Source organism: Rhineura floridana, chromosome 6 (genome assembly GCF_030035675.1).
Source record: "Rhineura floridana isolate rRhiFlo1 chromosome 6, rRhiFlo1.hap2, whole genome shotgun sequence".
NCBI lineage: Eukaryota > Metazoa > Chordata > Lepidosauria > Squamata > Rhineuridae > Rhineura > Rhineura floridana.
In genome coordinates this window covers 90,791,487-90,815,013 of record NC_084485.1, presented here as the reverse complement: position 1 = coordinate 90,815,013, position 23,527 = coordinate 90,791,487, and the positions used below count along the sequence as shown (strand labels likewise).

Below are 23,527 nucleotides of genomic sequence, written 5' to 3'. Positions count from 1 at the left end.
TCAAGCTCTTTTGGAAAAATGGGATAATTACTTTTTCAAAATGCAGAAATTTTGCACTTCAGTGAAATTTGGACACAGAAAATATGTTAAACTCTACTTTGTACTCTAGTAAGACTGTAAAGAAGCAGTCTTCAGATCATCAGAGAGATCAAAATATGCCAGGGTGAAAGAAGAAGGTTTGCCAGTGTAGCATATATTACAGGACTAGGACCTGGGAGACCAAAGTTCAAATCCCTACTCTGCCGTGAAACTCACTGGGTGACCTTGGGCCAGTCACACACTCTCAGCCTAACTTACCTCATAGGATTGTTGTGAGGATAAAATGGGGGGGGAGGAGGAAGATGGGATATAAATATGATAATAAAGACTTCTAACTGTATTACTGCAGTGAAACATATTTAGGGCCAAACTAGATGTGACGCTGAACACATCATAGGCAACTATGAACCTACCCGCACACTGCGCTCAACATCGAAGGCCCTCCTCCGGGTGCCTACTCAGAAAGAAGCCCGGAAGGTGACAACAAGAAAAAGGGCCTTCTCAGTGGTGGCCCCCGAACTATGGAATGTTCTTCCTGATGAGATACGCCTGGCGCCAACATTATTATCTTTTCGGCGTCAGATAAAAACCTTCCTCTTCTCCCAGGCATTTTCAGCATTTTAGTAGTATTTAATATGCATTTTAGTGTGTGTTTAATTATGTTTTAATTCTTGATATTTTAACTTATTTTTAAACTGCTTAATATGAGGTTTTAATTGTATGTCAGAGATAGAGCTCTAGCTCTATCTCTCGTTTAAATCCTCACCAGAGTTGGCTGTGGAAACCTTGTCCAATTGCTTGGAGTCCGTAAGTGGATGGATGGGAGAGAACAGGCTGAGGCTGAACCCCGACAAGACCGAGGTGTTACTGGTGGGGGATAAGGGAAGGTTGGGAAACTTTGACCTGGTGCTTAATGGGGTGAGACTGCCCCTAAAGGACCAGGTCCGCAGCCTGGGGGTCATTTTGGACTCTCAACTGTCCATGGAGCCCCAGGTAGCTGCAGTAAGTCGGGCAGCCTGGTACCAACTTCATCTGGTACAGAGGCTGCGACCCTACCTTCCTATACATCTGCTTCCACGAGTGATACATGCCCTGGTCTCCTCTCGATTAGACTACTGTAATGCGCTCTACGTGGGGTTACCCTTGAAGACGGTCCAGAAATTGCAGCTGGTATAGAATGCGGCGGCACGCTTAATAAAGCAAAGCCGTCACCGGGATCATGTCACCCCAGTGTTCATGGAGCTACACTGGTTGCCAGTTGTATACCGGGCCCAATTCAAGGTGTTGGTATTAACCTTTAAATCCCTAAACGGTTTCGGCCCAGTTTATCTGAAGGAACGCCTCCAGTATCACGAAATATGCCGCCAAACAAGATCGGCCTCACAAGACCTTCTCTCGGTCCCACCGGTGAAAACAGCTAGGCTGGTGCGGACCAGAGAGAGGGCCTTCTCGGTCGTGGCCCCCACCCTCTGGAACTTGCTTCCTTTTGACCTTCGACATGCCTCCTCCCTGATGGCTTTTCGTCGAGCCTTAAAGACCTTGTTATTCAGGCAGGCCTATGGGATTTCTGGGGTGGGTTAGGCTATTACTAACAGGTGGTTTACTGTTGTATGAATATGTTTTAAATTGTGTTTTATATTGTGTAAGTCGCCCAGAGTGTCTGTTAAGTCAGACAGATGGGCGACTAACAAATAAATTATTATTATTATTATTATTATTATTATTTTACCTGTTGTAAACCGCCCAGAGAGCTTCGGCTATGGGGCGGTATATAAATTGAATAAATAAATAAATAAATAAACTACTGGCACCAACTGGAACTTCCTTTCCAGGCTAATAGCAGCTGGGAGGGGGGCAATTTTTCCTTAGGATTGCAACGACGGAGAAAAGGATAAATCTCTTCTGTCATACCATAGTGCTGATATCCCCCACCTGCCACTACGCTTGGCATTTGTTATGAATTTTTTTAAAAAACACAGATGTGATTGCTAATGATGTGTTTAGTGTAATGTCTAATTTGACCCTTTGAGATGAGGTCACCTGATACAAAATGTTTCTAATTTCTAATTGTAACTTTTCCCCCCTATAGACTGTTCTAAAAACTCTACACTTGCCAAAAAACAATAGCCTCTATGTCCTAACGCCTGATTTGCCACCACCTTCCTCTTCAAGTCTGCCTGGGTAAGATACAATAAAGAAATACATTTGAGTGTCATGTAAGAACATGCCATATGAGGAATGTACATTAACAGTGTTGTTGCAAAATCATATTTAGATTTCTGTTCCTTTTCTTTTTAAATTTCTCGACTTCTCATTTCTGCCCATTATAAACATTTATGTGTAGGCAGGGTAATAAATACTAGAAATGAGAAGTTTTCTGCTTGCTTGCTTCAAAGGAGAATTATTAACTGGTGATTAAACGCTTGCTCTAACTAGATGTTGTCTTCAAACTATGCCATTTTCACAATTTTAAATTTCATTATGGTCTTCCAGACTACTTTTTCAAGACTCTGTTGGTGCAATGAAAGCATTTACTGCTTTGAGTTTTTAAACTATGCCTACCACATATTTAGACTAGAGATATAGTGGGATACCTGCAAATTGCTTACGCGTTTGTGGCCAGGGAGAGATGGATGATACAGTTCAATATATATTATATTATTCTATGCGTAACTCCCCTAGGGATAATATTTTGAAGAAGACTTCTTGTTTTACAGTAGGAAGAAAATCTGTTACTTATTGGTTGATAGGAATAAATATATATTTCACAAAAGGTTTCTGTTTACCCTAGCAGTCCAATGGATCGGGGGGGTATCACATATAATGGGGTTCAATGTACTGGGGATCACCTATGCGAAAATGTATCTCTTAGTTTATGTTGAAATTGATTATGATTTTTTGATTACCAGTGCTATTGGCAGGTACATTTGACTGATTGGGCTGCATAGTATAAAAATGATTGATAGTTTTAATACTTGCCTGGAAACGTGAAATTGTAGTTCAGATTTATAAAATTAAGTGGAAAGATATAAAAGTGGAAATTGGCTGGATAGGCAGATAATAGTTTTGTTTCCTTTTGTGTAACAAATTATTTTTAGTAATGAATTAAAGTGGTAGAGGTTATAATCTCTCCAGATTATAAATCTTGTGTTTAGTAAAGATGTTCAGGTTATAGGTTCTAATCGTGAATACTATGCATCATTTAAAAAAAAATAGCAATAGCGGTTCTTGTGTGATATCTAAATGTATGCATTAATGGTACAAAAATATGTCCTAGAACAGATTACAGCACAATCCTATGTGTATCTACTCAGAATTAAGGCCTATTGCATTCAACTGGATTTACTCCAATGTATGTTTATAGCTTTAGGCTTCAAGTCCAATTGAAATCAATGGTGCTTATGTCTGAATAGATATGTATGAGACTGAGCTCCACAAGTTTTAGTTTTTATTTCAGACTTTTTAATGAGACGGTTTAGAAAATCTTAGTTTACAAATGTAGGTTAAAGTAAACAACTCATTTTCTATACTAGCCAGATTTTCTGACCGATTGCTGTTTGTGATTAATCTGCCATTGTCTACTGCATTAGCTACAACAAACATTACATTTACATACTGATCTCATATTTTGTTTTAGTGTAAATAAACTGTAATTATAGTAAATTTGGATGTCTATTGACACAAACGTATAAATCTGTATGCTTGCAATAGAAATGTTGATTATTATGTGTCATGATATTTTGTTAAAATTTAGATGTTTGGAAGGAAAAATGAATAGATATGATGAATAATGGATATTTTTGTTCTGAAATTCATGAAGAGCCTTTGTATAGCTGAACTAAAATAAAAGAAGTGGCAAACCATTGCTTTAATCAAGCAGATTTTAAAAATATTGTTTTATTTTCAGATACAAATTTATCTACTAAAGAACTAAAATATTTAATTTCAGATTGTTATTAGATGCTATTCCCAACCACTGAAATTGCTGGGAATTTCCAATATGTATATCAGGAACGCTTAGAGCTATAAAATAAATACCTAAATATGAAACCCTTGAAAATATAATTCTAATACAAAGCCAAGCTATATGTTATACTTTTATTCTAGTTTCCTCATAATTATTGCCATTCAGAAAAATCCCCTTTTATACAGTGAAAACTGTGAGAGAATATAGCTGAATCAAAATATAGTTATATCACATAGGGTCGGCTAACCTGTGGACCTCCTAGATGTTGTTGGGGCTCTAACTCTCATCAGCCTCCCAATGGCAAGGGATGATGGAAGTTATGAGTCCAGCAACATCTGGAGGGATAAAGGTAAACTAATTTAGACATTATATAACCATGATCAATTAAAGTTTGACTTACTGCTTATTCTTTGATTTTTATCAGCAATTGGAGCAAAATAAATTGGCTTTTTTAGGCTGCAGTCCTATATCCACTTTTCAGGAATAAGCCCCACTGATACTTCTGAGTATGTATGCATAGCATTGATTAGTGACTTACAGCACAACCTGCATTGCCTAGTAATGCAGTTCTTAGCAAGGGCCAGTTTGTCACAGAATGGGTGACGTATTGCAGAAGCAGTGGAACAGGGACTGAGTCACATGCAAAAAAAGACCTCTGTACAGAAGGCTAAAGCTCTACTTCAAGGATGGGGAACCTGTGGCTCTCTAGATGTTGTTGGGCTCCAACCTCCATCAGCTCCAGATGGCATGGCCAACCCTCAGGGATGATGGGAACTGTAGTCCAGCAGCATCTGGAGGGCCACAGATTGCCCACCTCTACTATGCAACCCTGTGCATGCCCACTCAATCTGCCTAGATATCTTGAATCATGCATAACAGCAATACATTTGTATCTAGAAATAAAAAAAACCCAGTGATTCTGTGAGACAGAAAAGAGAACTCCAGCCAAAACTGGATATTGGGCCTGGCTGATTTGCAAAAATGGTTGAAAGACATGCAACCTCATGGGAAGAGGAAGAAAGTGGACATGGGTGGTGGTGGGGAACAATGTGTTGGTCTTACTCCTTTTTTTTTCCAATTAATTTTTATTCAAATTTTCAAAACCAAAACAATACAAAAAGAAAAAACACAAATTAATAACTAATACAATAAAAAAAGAAAAAAAACCCTATTGACTTCCGATTTGTCGTAGTTCAGCTATAAGTCTATAATATATAACAAGCCTGTCTCTTAATAGATTATAAAATCACTTTCCTCCAGCGGTTATCTTAGTTGGTATCAAATCTCATTAACATCATATCATTTTATTCTTCCACAAAAAGTCAAAGAGAAGCTTCCAATCCTTGAGATATATGTCCATCAATTTTTTTCTAGATAGACATGTCAATTAATCCAACTCATCAAGTCTACTAAGTCCAGTAATTTCAAATCGCTCTTCTTCCATTATCCGTGTTGGTTCCAACTTCCATCTTCCATCTTCCATCTTTACGCACCCAATAATCTTGCTGTCATAGTCATATAATAAGAGTCTAATAGGAATTTCCTTTATCACAGATATTTCCTTGCCATCAATTCCGAACGTATCACTGAAGTATTGTTGCAAAGCCGCATCTCTGTTCCTCTTTTTTACAGAATACACTAGCACATCTCTTGAAGGTTTTTCCATTGACACAAAACAGGGATTAATTCTGTAAACTTTCTCCATTTCAAGTTCCATCAAATCCTTCCAGTCCAAGAATTTTTTCGAACCGATAATATCTTTATCTCCAATCTCTTCATCAATTCCTTCAGGGACAGCGCTGAGTTCCAAACCGTAATATTTGTCTCCAGGATCCATCACAACCAGGAAATCCAAATCTTTTTCCAAGTCCATATTTAATCCAATCTCCATAGTTTGAACCTTGCCTTTAATTTTTCTTACATCCTTTTTTGGTTTTCCAGATCTGTCTTTATTCTCCTTTCTCATAGAATCCTGAATTTCTTTCAGCTCCTGTCTCATTTCGCAAAAATCAATTTTCAACGCTTGTCTGTTATTTCTCAGTTCTTGTTTTGTTAGCTTAATCCCATTCATTATTTTCTGAAACATATCTAAATATAAAGTTCCTTCTTGTACATCCATGGTCTCAACCATCTTCTTAATTGTCATTCTTAAAACCAAAGGAACAAAACTCCTTCAATTTTCAATGTCCCAAGCAAAGAACAGTTTATTTCTTTATCCAGTTACAAAGGAGTTAATCTTTCAAACCAACTGACGTCACACTCTAGACAGCACGGACTTCCTTATTTCTTATATGTCCAGAAGTGCAAAAACAGCTTTAGTTCACAGCATCCAAATAACTAGTAGCAGAAAGAATGAGCAGATTCATCAAAAAAAAGAGAAGAAAAAAGTAGACCGGAAAAAATAGTCCCAGACATATATTACTCAAAAGTCTTATAAATCAAAATGTGTTGGTCTTACTCCTGAGGCATCAGATTAAAATTAATAGTGAATGTAATTCATACCTTGATTCTCCAACAAAATAACAATTGATTCTCCAACAAAATAAAATAACACTATCAAGCAAACAATTATCAGAATATATTATTACAGAAACAGAAACAGTAACAGAGCGCCACAGTGTCCATTCAATGGCCATAGGTTGTCCTGCAGAATTAGGTTTAGCCCCTCTTTGAAAAGTTGCAAGACCAGAGTAGCTTAAAGACCCCATGGGGAGATCATTTCACAGCCTCAGATGAATTGCAGTAAAGGCCCTGTCCCTTGCTATGTATAACCTCACCTCACAAAGTAAGTACTTAAGAAACAGACAGCATGCCCCAGAACGTAGTGTCCACTCTTAGATATGTGGAATCCCAAGCTGTGAATGTTCTGGCTATCCTCTTCCAAATTGGAATCAGGATTGCTGATGTGTTTTTCTCTGTTTTACCTCTAATGTGAAACATGTGAGCAGTACATATGTTAGACTACAAGTCACATAGATCTTTGGGTGTCTTCAAGGCACTGCTAGGTATGGCTACTCAAGTGAAGAAGTCGCAACAATTTGGCATGCTTCCAAGAACCTATTAAGTAGGATCAGGGCAGGCACACTACTTGAGTGGGAACTGTCTCTTGGACCAGAACTGGGCAAGCAACCGGGTACTCTTATGTGTAGCCTTGGGAGTGGGTTTGATCTGTTTGTGCCTGTGCAGGTGGCAGTGCATCCTTGATGACGAAGGCAGAGATGCCTTGGCTAGTTCACTCCTGGGATCCCCCTCTAAGCCTTCCTACTGTTCCACAGACACATCTGTGAGAGGAGGTGGGTTGGGAAGCTGTTCAGGAGGTAGTGAACACTCAGGAGACAGAGTGGCTGGGTGTCATCTGGCAATTCCACTTCATCTGCGGCAGCCCACTGAGATTTTCTCCAGCATCATCAGCCCCCCCTGAAGACCACTAGGCCCTTCCCTTGGACCCCATCCTCCTCCTCTTCAGAGCCAAGATTTCTCCATGGGGCTCATGACATTGAAGGACTTTAAAAAGACGAATGAGCACCTTGAATTGCATCCAGAAGATAATTGGTAGGGAGTGCAGTTCCTGCAGCACCTATCTTCTAGGGTCTTATCCAAAGTTGCGGTCCCATCAGCACAAGGATTTCTGTTTGTGCAATGGGACTTTTGCTCAAGTCCCGTTGCTCAAGTGGAAATCCTTCTGCTGATGGGGCACATAAGTAAGGTACTGCCCTAAGAATCTACCAAGAGGTGGGCAGTAGCAATTTGCACTAGCTGAACCAAACTCAATGTGATGTTAATTGTGTGAATGCAGTCTGCATGCATGTTTTTTGGTAAGTAAATTGCAGCTGCAGGAAAGCCTGAGCAACCTTGAGACCATGGTGAAGAGGAGTGAAACTTATTTGGTTGTGTCCAATGCTGTCTGTGCACATTCAGTATTGACTTCACAATTCTTGCCTCTGCAGCCCTCTGTGCACTCTCAAGATGTGCTCTGGAAAACTGCACTGTCCTCTGGAAGGACAGTGAAATGCTTACACTACATTGGATTCCACCTTTCTCTCCCTGCCAAAGAGGAGAAAGTTCACATCTCTGTCTGGTCTTGACAAAAGTCTCCTCTCTGAACCCTGTTGCATTTCAAGAGAAGCTTCTCATTGCTGCCAGCTTCAGATGGAATATTTTTGTCAGGATAGTGGCAAGGAGAGAAACTCCCTGTCCCAGTCCTCAAGGTCCCAAAGCTGCTGAGGCTTTCTCATGGCTATTTACATTAATTGCTTTTGCACAATTAATGTCATGTCTAGTTGGGCCCTGTGCCTAGCTTTTCCAAAAGTCATGTGGGTTGTGCTTAGTTATGTGAGAAGCCGATGCTGGATGTTGAGTACTTCTTAGAAAGTGGTTGCATGTGAATAAAGAGATGTTTACAGCTTTAGATTTTTTTGATATTTTGTAGAATTAATCTAGCATGGTCTCAAGCCCTTCGGACTAAGGGAGGTAACAAATCTAAATGGGTGTTTATACCATATTTCAGAATCAAACTCTGGATATGTAATCGAGCAAACCTAAGGGTCCCCATGTAGAGATATGTGTAGCTAGCAGTGCGGTGTGCAGACGTGTCTTGGAGTACCTACATACCAAACTGATGCTTGAGAGTGTTGGCTTGTAAAGAGAAGGAGGGGGAGAAAAGGCACTTGGCTTCCTGAAATGGAAGGAATAAATAAATAAATAATTCAGGTACCTACTTTGTTAACAGATGGTTCTCATTTTACCATATAAGTAGCAACCATATTTCCAGTGTCATGTACCTTGCTTCCAATACAGCGATGGGAACTGTGCACATCAAACCAAGATGTAGAGAACTAGTGCTGAGAACTCTTCATGCAGCCTCTTTGCAAGTGTAGCTTTATTATTCATAAGGAGATGCACTTGTATGCACATTTGCCGCCCTGGGCTTCTACTAAATCTAATAAACAAATACTAAATAAATAATAAATAAATGTAAAAGGAGGTTTCCATAAGATTCACCTATGCTGGGTATTATCAAAATTAGTGTCAAAATACTTTAGTATTCTCATAGGAAGGAATTGCTTAGGGAAAAAATGGGAATTTCACAGAAAGTTGTTGTTATGTGTCTTCAAGTTGATTATGACTTATGGCGACCGTATGAATTGGCGACCTCCAGTAGCATCTGTTATAAACAATCCTGTTCAGATCTTGTAATTTCAGGTCTGTGGTTTCCTTTATGGAATCAATCCATCTCTTGTTTGGTCTTCCTCTTTTTCTACTCCCTTCTGTTTTCCCCAGCATTATTGTCTTTTCTAGTGAATCATGTCTTCTCATGATGTGTCCAAACTATGATAACCTCAGTTTCATCATTTTAGCTTCTAATTATAGTTCTGGTTTAGTTTGTTCTAACACCTGATTATTTGTATTTTTTGCAGTCCATGGTATCCTCAAAGCTCTCCTCCAACACCACATTTCAAATGAGTTGATTTTTCTCTTATCCACTTTTTTCACTGTCCAACTTCCACATCCATACATAGAAATTGGGAATACCATGGTCTGAATGATCCTGACGCTAGAGTTCAGTGATACATCTTTGCATTTGAGGACCTTTTCTAGTTCTTTCATAACTGCTCTTGCCAGTCCTAGCCTTCTTCTAATTTCTTGACTATTGTCTCCATTTTGGTTAATGACTGTGCCAAGGTCTTGATAATCCTTGACAAGTTCAATGTCCTCATTGTCAACTTTAAAGTTACCATAAATCTTCTGTTGTCATTACTTTAGTCTTCTTGATATTCAGCTGCAGTCCTGCTTTTGTGCTTTCCTCTTTAACTTTCATCAGCATTCATTTCAAATTATTACTGGTTTCTGCTAGTAGTATGGTATCATCTGCATATCTTAAATTAGGTATTAGGTACTAAATAATAGTACACAGAAAGTACTTCCTAATTTATAATTGTGCACAAGAAATCTATTCTATTAGTATGTGCATGTTCTCCCTTCTTCCTTGTCCTTTGGGAGCTATAAGCATGCAGAATAAATATTTTATTCTAAAATTTTCTCTAAATATTTAAACCAAATGTTTAGTGCAAGCTAGTCAAGAAGTGGATCTTGATTTTTTGCCACTCTGAAAACATTTTAATAGGCAGTTTTATTATCAGAGTGAAATCAGTGATGCTCACTATGCCTTCATTATGCAAGGTACTTCCTCTAATGCTGAGTTCTCACTTGAACAAATTACAGTATAATCTAATTTGTCCTCTAACCAGTTTAATACATGTTGATTTAATTAATTAAAGCAGGACCAATTATTGTCTTGCTTTACACCACCAGAGATCCTGTTGAAGTTGAGGAGTTTATCATGGTGAACTTCAAATACAAATTGTTGGCTGAACTTCTGTATACTACACTTTTCTATCCCATAATTTAGTGTTAGAAAATGTGCCAATTTCCTCTCAGGCTCTTGCTGCTCTTCTCCTTTTCCTCCTCCTCCAGCATGGCCGCAAGAAGGAGATCAGAAGTTTTTACTTCTGTTTTAGATTAACTGCAGTTTAGTGTGTCATCCAAAACTGTAAACTGTGATTAATCTTTACTATGGTTAATGGGAACAAGTCATCTTCAGAAACTATAGCTTGAAGTTGGCTTGTTTTTATTAACCATAATTAAGATTAAGCACAATTTGTCTGGGTCCAGAAGATATGGCAAGCTGCAGTTAAACTGAAAGAACCAAATAAAGAAGCAAGATCCTCATTGTGGCCATGCTGGGGGAGGGGGAAGAGTATGTGAACCTGGTGGAAGGCTAGGTTCATTCTTGTAATTCTAAACTATGACTTACTGTTGCATCCAAACCAGCTCACCAGTTTTGATACTGGCTGTGTTTGGATGAATGCTACACCATGTACTGCTAAGCTATTATAGTAACTATGGTTAACCAAATGTAACTTGTGCAAGGTTTGTTTAGGAGAAACGACCATGAGCCCTGGTTTGGACATAGCTTCACTAAGGGAGGAATAAAGCAGGAGCAGTTGGACTGTGTGTGTGAGCACACAGCTCATGCATCATCATCATCATGGTTTATTTGTATGCTGCCTTTCCATAGTAATCTATGCTCAGGGCGGCTCACAACATGAAAAAAGTTACGTAATTTACTATTAAAAAACAAAATTCAAATAGTCCAAAAATACGTGAAAGAAAACTTCTTAAGAAACATACGATAAATTGAAACACCATTATAATCCATAATGTCCAACAATAAAATACAAAAACATAATCCCAATAACTGCAAAGATAACTACTTCCAGAATTAAATGTTGGGCCAAACAGAAGCTCCTAACCGACACCCCACCGTCAAGATGGTCTCTGGCATCTTCAGGCAGTACCAGCTTTTATAGCCGCAGTCAGTCACGGCCCCACCCTCCCAGGCCAGGTGGAAAGAAGCCAGCAAGCAGGGAGAGGGACTTGCAGTCGAGGTGGTCTCAAAACTAATTTGCGTAAGACAATTTACTTAACCATAGTTAATGGCTTAATATTATGTCCAGTAGCAGCTGGTGAGGTGGCATGGGAGGGCTCATTGCTCTTTTGGACATGGTGAGTTGTTGTTGGGAGCAGGGGAGCTTGGCTTTGTATAGCAGTAGGATCGTCTGATTGGCTCCACTGTTGCACCGCACCATGCTGAGCTTCCTGTGCCCCAACTATCCCCTTCTTCCTCTCAGTCAGTGGCAGCAACCCGCCATGTTCAGATGCCAGGAGAGCAATGGAGCCCTGGCCGCTACTGATTATGTCAAAATACAACCATTAATTCTAGTTCAAAAGCATGTTAAAACACATTCCGATTTGTCTCATTTTCATGAGGCAGAATTTTCTAATGAGCATGAAACAAGCAAGTAATTTGTTCTTTATCCATTATTTCCCTTTTTTATCTACTATTTCAATAATATCCACAGGCAAAGTAAGAGTTTCTGCATGCTTGAGGAAGCCCCAGTCATGCAGAAAGTTATTGCTTGTTAATTCTGAAAAAAAGAAGTGGGGAGGGCACCAAACAACCAGGTGAGGACTGAGCATGCCTGTTGGTCTCTTGGAGTCATAGACTGAGGACAACTGTGCCAATTTTATTTACATTTAATTTTATTTACTTACATTTATATTCCACTGTTCAAAAAAGTTTTGAAAGCAGCTGACAGTTATAAAATAAATTCAGAACACATAATCACATTAGGAACAAATGCTGCCTTATACTTTGACCACTGGTCCATCTAGTTCAGCATTGTCAAGACAGATTGGCAGTGGCTCTCCAGAGTTTTAGTCTGGGTTCTCTCCCAGCCCCATGTGGAGATGTTAGGGACTGAATCCGGGACCTTCTGCATGCAGAGCAGATGCTCTATTACTGAACAACAGCCAGCAGAACATTATCAGCAGTGGTGGATGTTACAACCACTTAAATGTCATGTCAGTCTGATTAAAACAAATTATCACCAACCTATGAAAATAATAATAAAAAGTTTAATCTGGTACCAAAAGGATAACAAAAATGGTGCCACATGAGCCTCTAGGGAGGCTATTCCAAAGGTGGACACCACCATCAAAAAGCCCTATCTTTGGTCATAACCCAACCTACCTCAGAAGATTGAGGGCGGGGTGTGTGTGTAAAAAAGTTATCTAAATTCTTGGATGACCTCACTCAGTGGTTTTATGTAAATGTAAAAAGAGCCTGGGAAACAAAAAAGAGTTCTGTACATCTGCCATGGGACAAATCAACAGCCCGCCTCCCAGCACCACCTTTTAGTGTGGGGAAAAAAAAGAAACAAGTAGGGTTGAGAAAGGTTGGCTTGCTTGAACTCCTAAAGGTTTGTGGCATCTTTATATATTATTGTATAGTAGTCTCACAGTATGTACTCCTTGGGACTCTTAATTCTTCAGGATGCTATCGGCTTTTATGAGCTCCCCATCTCCGAAGGGGTGGGAAGATTTATTAAGATCAGAGATGTTTTTAATATCATTTCTGATATGAACCTCTGCTCCCCCCAATTTGGTGTGAATATATTATTGTTCTGTAATACATTTTTCAATTATTAAAAGTAATTGGAAACCCCTGAAAAAATATTCTTTGAACATTTTATCTTTGCAATACTGATCAATATAATACAATATGATGTGCTCACCAGCATTTATGGCCTGATCCTGAATGTTGCAATCTTGGATTCCATTGATGGAGAGCCGCTTTTCCTCATTCTCAAGTGCTTTGTATTGCAAAAAAGGGGCATTCCCCTTTAGTACTATGAATAAGGAAACTGAGCTAAGGCAAGCATCAGATACCTGTTGAAAACTTTTTTTTTGCAAACCTATCCAGACACATGATTTTATTGCCTATATTTGTTTAAAAAGTTTTATGTGTTTTGTCTTTGCTTTTAATGATGATGGGTTTCTGTTTTTATTGATGATGGTTTTGTCTAGTTTTAATTGGTTTGGTTTACGGACTATAGTTGTATTTTATCATTTTATTTTGTACACAACTCAGATAATTCTTTAATCAAGCAGTTTATACATGTTCTAAATATATAAATTAAGCACTGATAGTCCATCCCCTCTGCATTTGGGTCTAGGTTTCAGAAGCTAGTACAGGTTCTGGTCCAGATTAACCATGGGAAGACTGCATTGGAAAGGGAGAAGGAGAATATGTTGAGGTTAAAGAGGATGTAGTAGTAAAGATAAGGAGAGGCTAATATATATATATTTGGATTATGGTATCTTCCAAGACAGCTCTTGCTCTGTTCAATAAAATTATAAGCCTTTGAAAAAGCCTGAAAACAAAAATTACTTTTTTCCTGAACCTTTTCAGCCTGTTTTGGTAAACAGCAACAATAACAAACAATAACTATGCAAATAGGGATGGAATTTGGTCATTTGACACTAGGTGAGATTTACTAGTAAAAGCCAGAATTCTTAACACTTCCCACTGACATCATATAAAGCTTACTTCGGCAGTAATCACAAACATCTATCAAGTTAACTGAAAATTCTGGTCATGCATGTCCATCTGCATGCATACACACATACACATACACACACACACCCCTATAAACACCTCAGGTATATGTTGTTGTAAGCTAGCATCAGAGTATATTAAGACTATACATTGCCTTAGATACAACTGGCAAAAAGGGATGTTTAAAAGCTAGAAATAAAACAAATGTTTTATATATACCTACATTTATTTTACATAAAGTTTCTGTATATGTGTTTGTAATCAGGCTTTTATTTTGAGGATGTAGTTTAAAGACTCAATTTCAGTGAATAAGTCTGTTTCATATAGCTGAACATTGTGGCTATAGCAGTTGGCTCAGTGTTTTGAAAATTCTGAAGAGTTAAAATGTAGCCTTAGACATTTCAATCACCTTAAGAGAGAAGGAGTTAACAGGTTAGCCCCCTTGGTCATTCGCCACATGCTTCCTTGCCTTTAGGAGCAAAAAAGAAAGCGATGATAACATTGTGCCTGGACTTGTCTCTGCAGAGTTTAGGGTACTCCTGGGGTTTTTGCAGCTAAATGTGAAGCAAGCTAGAACATGCTCACTCCTGATTTTCTTGTTTTTCTTTCAACCCTTTCAGTGCCCTGCAGGAATCATTAAATCAAAACTTCATGCTGATCATCACCCATCGAGAAGTCCAGCGGGAGTACAACCTCAACTTCTCAGGAAGCAGTACCATTCAGGAGGTGAGTTCTGTCTCACAGCTGAAGAATAAATGTAGCTCATTATAACTAATGTCAGCTTTGTTAAAGAGGGCTTATGTATTCAGGCTGCAGACTTCCTTTCGTGTTTCGTTATTAAGTTTTTAGCTTTTAATTAACTGGATAATGAAAGATTACTGTAGGTACATCAGATGGTGTGACCTACATATAAATTTGCATTAATTCTAGCCCAAAGCAGTAGTGTGTTTGGTACCATGTTGCATTTTAGTAGCAAAATGCATTACCAGAGTTGTCTAGTTAGGCTTCCCCCACCCTGACCCCACTTTCTTTCTTGATCCTATACCACTGCGTGTTCATATATACTACCTGTGTCAAACACTCTGCTGTTGTCTTGTCTTGACTATAGATAGAATGGCAGAGAAGTGGTATCATTTAAAAAAATTATATCACTGTTTTTCTGTAAAATAGCCAGCAAAGGGTGATGTTGCAAAGAACAGTCCCTTGATGATCTATCCTTGAAAGACAGATGTACTTCTTAAAATAGTCATTGCCCTCAAACGTTGAAATCCTTGTCCATTCCATAACCCTGTTTTATATCAAAATAAAATAACCAGCTTTCCTGCTTTTTCTTTTTAGTTAATCATAACCCATTTGTAATACATTATCATATCCAATCCAAGTCTTTCTCTTGAATATTTTCTTATGATATTAAGCAAAACACGTTTGGTCAAATGTAAACAGTGGCTTGTATCCAGACAGGCCTCTGTGTGTGCGCAAAGTGATCTGTGCTTTGATGGCCATTTTTTCCCTTCTAGTAGCAGCTTCTCACACCTTGTGGGGTGCTGCTTTAGAGGGCCCCCTTCCTTGAGGGGGTGCTTTGGTGTTTTCACTGAATGGGGCTTTGGTGCTTCCACTGAAATAAAGACTCCTATGTATACACAGACCTCCATGCGTGATGCTTTGGATGTTAGCTTTTTTTCACAATTTCTTACTTTGAATTAATTTTAGCACCTGTGCTCATAATACTAAAAACAAATCTATACTGTTTCATCATCAACCTTTTGACTCAGCAACTTGAATAATGCAGGCAAGTTAATATTGCTTGTGGATGAGTGTTAATCTGTGTCACAGTGCCATTTTGTAATTTAAATAGGATTAATATTTGTTTTTTAGCTATATTTGGAAGCTAGAAAGCTACAAATGAATAATCCAATTGCTTTTTAATGGTCTTGAAGAACCCTAAGACATCATATTATACGTCTAAATGCTTGCATCTTATTGCATTGCTTCCAATAAATTATAGCAGCTGCATTTAATGAAGTTACAAATGCAGAGCTCCTTTACAAATAAATTTAGGATTCCAATGAAGAACCAAGTCCCCAAACAATAATTGGAATAGATATGCTGACAAACGTAACATTATCTGCCATTCTTAAATTCAAAATGAAATTGTTCAGCATAAAGTGGCGTCTCTATGCTGAAATCCCAAAATCTACTATCTTCAAATAATCTCATTAATTTCAGAAGAATGTGTGATGAGTGCATGAGTTTAAGGATTGGGTTCTGGATCTGACTTGACGACTGCATTTTATTTGACACCAATGAGGATTTGCACATTAGTTGCAGAATGCCTCACTGAATAAAGTAGTATTTCTATAGATAGAGGTTTTTCCCATAAGAAGGCAAGTGAAGGTTGGGAGTTAATTGCTGTGCTGCAGAAAATAGAACCAACATGCTCAGAATGATGCTCCTCTTGTGGAAAATACACCCTATCCTAGTGCAACATGTTAAACTGCTTTCAATACTGAAGTATCTCAAAAAACAGTTTGTGTAGTGGAATGAAGCAGGCTGCTTTTAAAATGAAAAAAAAGAGAACATCTTGGTTGTATGCAAAAACAGCTCTAAACTATAGGCTTTTATTTTGTATTTCAGCTCAAAAATGTGAATTAACACCTTCAGCATTAGCTATTAAACTGAATTGTCTTCTATGAAAGGAAATGTTAATCATTTAAAACATGTTGATCTGAAGTTACTGGTAAATTAGACATTTCCTCTCTTTTTTGAGAAATTACTAGTTTATATGTACTCTGTTTTTCTTCGGTAGCAATTGAACATGCACAAGTTGCAGTTGTCAACCACCAGAGGGCAGGAAGGACTATTCAATTATTCTCTAAAAATGCCTTCCAGTGTTTTCAAATTAGCTTCCTGTATATTAACAAAAAGGGGTATAATGGCTGAGTTATTGTTTGATTTACAGATAATTGGCATATTGCATGAAGGAGACTTAATTTCACCCTTTAAAATTAAACAGGGAGATTTAAAAAGACATAAAATATTCATTAATATTCAGTGATTATAAAGCGGTGGCATATATTTATTTTACGTTTATTACTGTTTCGATGGGAAAATACTGCAAATATTTCAGAAATCGAGTTGGCCATACTGACAAGTTGAAATGTTTAAGCAGTGTTAATGCAATCTGCTCACACCTGATATTCTATGCAGAAAAATTCAAAATGTCTACATCAATTATTAAAGGAAATACTTAAAATTCTAGAAATGTTCAGGCCTCAACACAACTGTTGGATGCAACTGTCTCTCCAGACCCAGTTGCCTGGATTATTTAGCTGTATTTTAATGTTGAAATAACTCGCAAGTAATAAATTATTATTTATTTTTCCAAACAAACTAGTGTCATCAATATTTTTGTAGTGAGCTAATGATAAGCCTGTTAGGATAGTAGACATGAATTTACATTCCTCCTCTGGTTTCAAGCTTTTTGATTTCCTTTCGGAATGTACATTGAAGAGCTATTAAGAAACAGATGGATTTAAATTGAAATCCTGGTAAGAGAGTCAATAAAAAAATTAAGAAACATTTGCATGGGAGTTTTTTCTGCCCCCAGTTTGGTGCCATAGTTCTACAGAAGGGGTCTGTTTTTAAAAGCAAGTATGATACAAGGTAAAACTATGGTAACATTCTGCACTGGCAGACTGCTTATACAGGTCTGGAATTCAGGTATGAGACCAGCCTAGGCTGGAAACAGAAGTGTATGTTGACGAAAGGTCTTTGTGCATTCCCACCATGTAGATACAGTCTAAGAATATAGATGGGATAGAAAAGCACGTGGGAGGGGGGGTCCTCTACCCTTTCTTCTCCCCTCCCCCAATTTCAGAATGGCAAGACTTGGAGTGTAGTGCATTAAGTTGTGTTATACCTCTCCCTCCTTTATTTATTTATTTATTTATTGTACTTATATACCGCCCCATAGCCGAAGCTCTCTCGGCGGTTTACAGTAACTAAAAACATTAAAACAAATACAATTTAAAACATCTTTTAAAAACAATTTAAAACACAATTAAAAAATTTAAAACAATATAATACAATAAGATTCAATTAGCAGTTCAGGGTGCTGTAATGAAACATTTAATGCAGGATCTCTAGATGTTTTTGTACATTTTTCTAAATCTGGGGACATAGAAAGCTGCCTTATACAGTGAAACCATTGGTCCACCTAGGTCAGTATTGTCTATACTGACTGGCAGCAGCTCTCCAGGGTTTCAGGCAGAAAGCATTCCCAGCCTTTCCTGGAGATGCTGGGGATTGAACCCGGGACCTTCTGCTTGCAAAGCAGATGCTCTGCTTCTGAGCTATGAGTAAGAGGGTTATAATTTTGGAAGCAATGGTTTCATATATGGCCTATATTGCAAATTAATGTGTCACAGGTTTCAGATCTCTTTTGGTACTTGTGAAACAGTGCCAGTAACTAAGTCCTGAACAGACAGAGCAGTGGTTCCCAGCCTTTATGGGTACGGGACCCCCTTTGTAACCTAAAAAATAGTTGTAATTTTAGTCTCTGTTAATTGAAAAAAATACATAATGAAGTGTTAAATAATGTTTTATTCATCACAAAAACAAAGATGATGATGATGATATTTATTACCTGCCCTTCACCAGAATGCCCCAGAGCAGGTTATAGCAATATAAATAACTTTTAACAATGTTGAAGGAAACGAAAGGAAGGAGATAAAAGTAAACCAGAGTGATGAACAGAGTCAGGGCATTTGGACTTTGGTTCTAAGTGCCTCATCATCAGCACTTGGCTCAGGAAGTTCCATATGACAACAACAACAATAATATGTCTAATGGACAGAATGTCAACAGGTGAAATTTTTCCCATAATTGTATTTCCATACCAGAAAAGGATTAATTTAATTTCTGTTTAATTTCTGCCTGTCATACAGCTGTTTTTATTTATTTATTTATTTATTTGATTTATATCCCACACTTCCTCCCAGCCCTCCTCTCCCCCAATGCCAACCCTAAACCATGCACAAGAGTAAAAACAACAAAATTTGGGCAACTTAACATCTCTTAAAATATTTAAAAATATAATGAACATATGCAACTGTATAAACATACATTCAAAGCCTTGATAAACAGCAACAGAAATATACTGAGCATGTGCAATTTGACATTTTTAAATCTTACTTTACCCATCATTTTTTTGCTCACTTACTGCCTTGGGTCAGTCACTAACGCTCAGCCTAGCGTACTTCATATGGCTGCTGCTCCCCTGAATTCTATAGGACTTACTTCTGAGTAGACCTGGTTAGGATTACAGCCTAAATCCTTGTATTATAGACATAATTTTTTACTTCCTTTAACCAGTAAAGCCCCATCCCCCCCTCTGCAAAAGTAGTACAGTTTCAAAGCTTCAACAGAATCTTAGTCTGGTCTGATTACTGCAATGTGATTTACCTGGAAGTAAGCCCCATTAAATATGAAGATATTTACTTCTGAGTAAACTTGTAGTTCAATGTATACATGTCAACTATACAGTGAATTTTTAATGAGTGCCCAGGTGTGTATTCGTGGAGGGACACTCCGGGACAATGTCCCATCACTTTTTTGGCAGACAGATCCCCCCTCTGTCTCTACAGCCAGAGCCAATCAGTTTGATTGATCTTCCTTCACTGCCACTGACAAAAGGGGGGGGAGCCGCTGGAGCTTAAATTAGCCCAGCTGGCCCCTTCTCTTGATGCACTCGTGTGAGTGCTGCTCAGCTCTCTGTGTGGTGGGAACTGACTGTACTGGCTGCGTGCACATGCAGTGCAGGCTTGCAAGTTGGTGGTGCACAGACCAGCCATTAATTAATTTTTTAAATTAATAAATAATTATTCTCTTGAGTCTTTGCGATCCCCCTCAGATGACTTCATGACCCCCTTGGGATAGAGTGTAAAGATAGAGTATCAAGGACAATCTTGTATCTTTGAAAATGTCAGGTTAGCTTAAACAATTTTAGAATGATGCAATGCTGTAGTTTTGTAACATAAATTAAAACATTTATGAAATGGAAGCAGAGATGGAAGCTTTTTTAATTTTGATTTAAACTGTGAAAGATTTCTCAGAGAGTAAAATAATACCTTTGCAGCCTAATTTTAAGACTTGCAACCTGATAGATAAATAATTTAGGGTTAGGCATATAAACTGCAACAGCACCTGTTACTGTTGCAGTAGTGCATAAGCAGTCTCATCCCTCTCTTCATCCCTTGTATAAAGCACAAGATAATACCTGCATCAATGCTATGTGGGAGAATATAGGATTGGGCACAAATATAAGCATCATAGATAGATATATTGGTACAGCTGTTTGGGAGTAGATCAGAATACTTTGAATCACTGTAAATCAATGTGTAGGAGTTACTGAGAATTATACATTTTCTTATAATAATAAATATTATGACACAAAGTTGTGATTTTCAGCGTACTTTGCCTTCAGAAGCTCCTGACAGTGAACCTATCTTGTTGGTGGTGATTTGTTTTTTAAATTACAAATATGCATACTGATATTATAATTGGATTCCTCTAAAACTGAATTATTTGTTTTACATGAATATCTCTCATTGACTTTTTGGAGTTGTTAAAACAACAGAAAGAAGGCAGGATCCAAATTCAAAGCAACAATGCCTAAAAGCATATCTTAAAACAGAAGGTCTGATTTATAACAAATTGGAACATCTTTTACTTTGTCAAGTTCTTTGGCCTTTGAATAGTAAAAGAAGGGGAAACAATTGTAAATAAATTATTTGAATTCATTAAAGACTGCTTCAGCATGTGATTGTCAGCTGCTTTTAAAAACTAATAATATGAGCTGCAATTTGGCTAGATAATCTGAAACAAAGGAAACATATACCAATGCAAAGCATGTACCTCAATTGAAGTAGGGATGCCATTTTTTAAAAAAAGAAATAACAAAGGAAGTTGGTCTCATGGGAGCTAGAGGGCTAGATACCCGCAAAATGTCAAACTTGAAGGAGGATAAGTTCTCTGTAGCAGCTGGCCCAAATCTAGGACAGAGCATAGAAAAGGGAAAGTCCTCAGAGGAACCATTGTAAGTCAGGTCACAGGAATTGCATCAGGGTCAGCTTCAAGTGTAAATATAAGAGGAAGGGCTGTAGTACAGGTTATCCTCTCTATTTGTTGCCCCTGTGTAGTGCAGGTATTTGCCATTCTTGGAGCTCTTTTCAAGCTGCTCCAAGGAGAATTGATAGGATAAGACAGCCAAGTGTGCAGAGCAGAAAATATCCGCTTCTCTGGATCATTACCTTTTTTTTTGGTTGTAACACTAAGGCACCCTCGTACTTGCTGGAGTTTAGCAATTAGGGAGGAGTTTTTTAGACTAGGGGTGGCCAACACGGTGCCCTTCAGATGTTGGACTACAAGCCCCCCCAACCAACATGGCCAGTGGTCAGGGATGATAAGAACTGTAGTGCAGCAACATCTGAAAGGCATCACGCTGGATATTGCTGATCTACTTTGCCTTTAAGAATATAAGGTAGGAAAGGTCCTGCTGGATCAGACCAAAGGCCCATTTAGTCAAGCATCCTGTTCTTACAGTACAGGATGCCTATGGGAAGCCAACAAGCAGGAACTGAGCACAACAGCCCTCTCCCCAGTTGTGTTCCCCAGCAACTGGTATTCAGAGTATATCACCTCCAATATTGGTGGTAGCACACAGCTGTCATGGCTGGTGGGTATTGATAGTTGTATTCTCCATGATTTTTTCTAAACACCTTTTGAAGCCATTTAAGTTGGGTAGCAAATTCCACAGTTTGTTTATGCACTGTGTGAAAAAGTACTTTCTTGTGTCAGTCTTATACATATCCACCTTCTCCATACAATGCAAACTTTTATACCTTTCTGTCATGCTCTCTTAATTACCATTTTCTAACCCCATATGATGATGATGTTTTTGTTGTTGTTATTGTTATTTATTAAATTTCTATCCCTCCCTTCCTGAAGGAGCCTTGTGTGGCAAACAAGGAAAAAACACACTAAAACATCTTAAAACATCTTTTTTAAAGAAAATCTTAAACATCTTAAAAAGCATTCCAGCATAGACACAGATTGGGATAAAGTCTTTACTTAAAAGGCTTGTTGAATGAGGAAGGTCTTCAGTATGCACTGAAACGATAACAGAGATGGCGTCTGTCTAATATTTAAGGGGAGGGAATTCCAAAGGACTTCCTGATAAGATGGTATCTGCAGGAGGCTTTCACCTGCAGAGCACAGTGATCAACTGGGTATATAAGGGATAAGATGATCTTTCAGGCATCCTGGACCCAAGCTGTATAAGGTTTTGTACACCAAAACCAGCACCTTGAATTTAGCCCAGTTACTGTCAGTTCAGACCCTATTCGCGGTATATGTGAAGCTAGGATTTTTTGCCCCTATGTGCATCACTTTACTTTTGCTTATATTGAATTGCATTTGCCATTTTAATACCCATTCACCCAGTTCAGAAAGATCCTTTTAGAACTCTTCACAATCCTCTTTTGTTTTTACTACTCTGAACAATTTGATGTCATCAGCAAACTTGGCCATCTCACTACTATCCTCCGGATCATTTATGAATAAGGTGAAAAGCACAGGTCCAATACAGATCCTTGGGGAGCCCCACTTGTTACATCCCTTTGTTGTGAGAATTGTCCATTTATTCCTATTTTATGCTTCCTGTTTTTTAACCAATTACTGTACCTTTGGAATAGCAGGACTAATAGGCCCGTTTTGTACCTTCTCATAGTGCATTTGAAGGTCATCCTGGCCTCCTCACCAAAGGATGAGGGGGAGTTATTTAAAAAGCAATGATTCAGACTGAGCTGGGGTTGCAGCTTTTGTTTCAGATTGTTTCCTCAAGCTGCTTTCCCAAGTTGGTTAGAACTTAGAGCTGATGGGGAACATGGCCTGGAGAGGATGATGCGTCAGGGTTACAACCAAAAGAATACCCCACCTTACACCATGTCAGCCTAGTTCTTACACCAGAGACCTTCTACTTCATTGTCAGTGGCTTAGAGTTTGGGGTGTAGGAGATTGGTTCTGAAAGCTATGCCTTTAACAAGGTAAGAGAGGGACAAGTTCATGACAATGTCATTGTCAGAACTGCCTGACAATGCCAATCCATAAAATACTGGGGGATGTTTTTCCTGTTCCAGCCAGTTGTGTAAGTCTATGGATCAGCAAACTAGGATCAGGATCTTTACACGGTTAGGAACAGTTACTTTGTAGTGGTGGCCTGAGGCTGTATGACAGGAATGAGTTTGAAGAATGACAGGAAACATCACCTCTTCACTGTAATTCAGTATCTGCTTGACAACAGGGCAACCAAACCTATCTTGAATTAACAGAGGTACTCTAGGGTCTTCATATTTGAAATAATACCTTGAAGCTGGGATGTGTGAGTGAAGAGTCTGATGAAGCATTTCCAGATGATGATACTTCATTGTGGTGGGAAAAAAATGGAGTGCCTTCAAGTCTATCCCAACTTATGGCTACCCTATGAATAGGGTTTTCATGGT

The 23,527-nt window shown here is 38.4% G+C and overlaps 1 protein-coding gene across 1 annotated transcript in view; it reads left to right on the top strand.

The window, feature by feature from the left end:
- Nucleotides 1–23,527, top strand: part of FAF1 (Fas associated factor 1) — a 299,638-nt gene that overhangs the window by 51,275 nt on the left and 224,836 nt on the right. Inside the window, exons 6-7 of the mRNA XM_061632944.1 lie at nucleotides 2,129–2,220; nucleotides 14,588–14,693. Coding sequence (XP_061488928.1) covers nucleotides 2,129–2,220; nucleotides 14,588–14,693 — 198 coding nt within the window. The remainder of the gene's footprint in view (nucleotides 1–2,128; nucleotides 2,221–14,587; nucleotides 14,694–23,527) is intronic.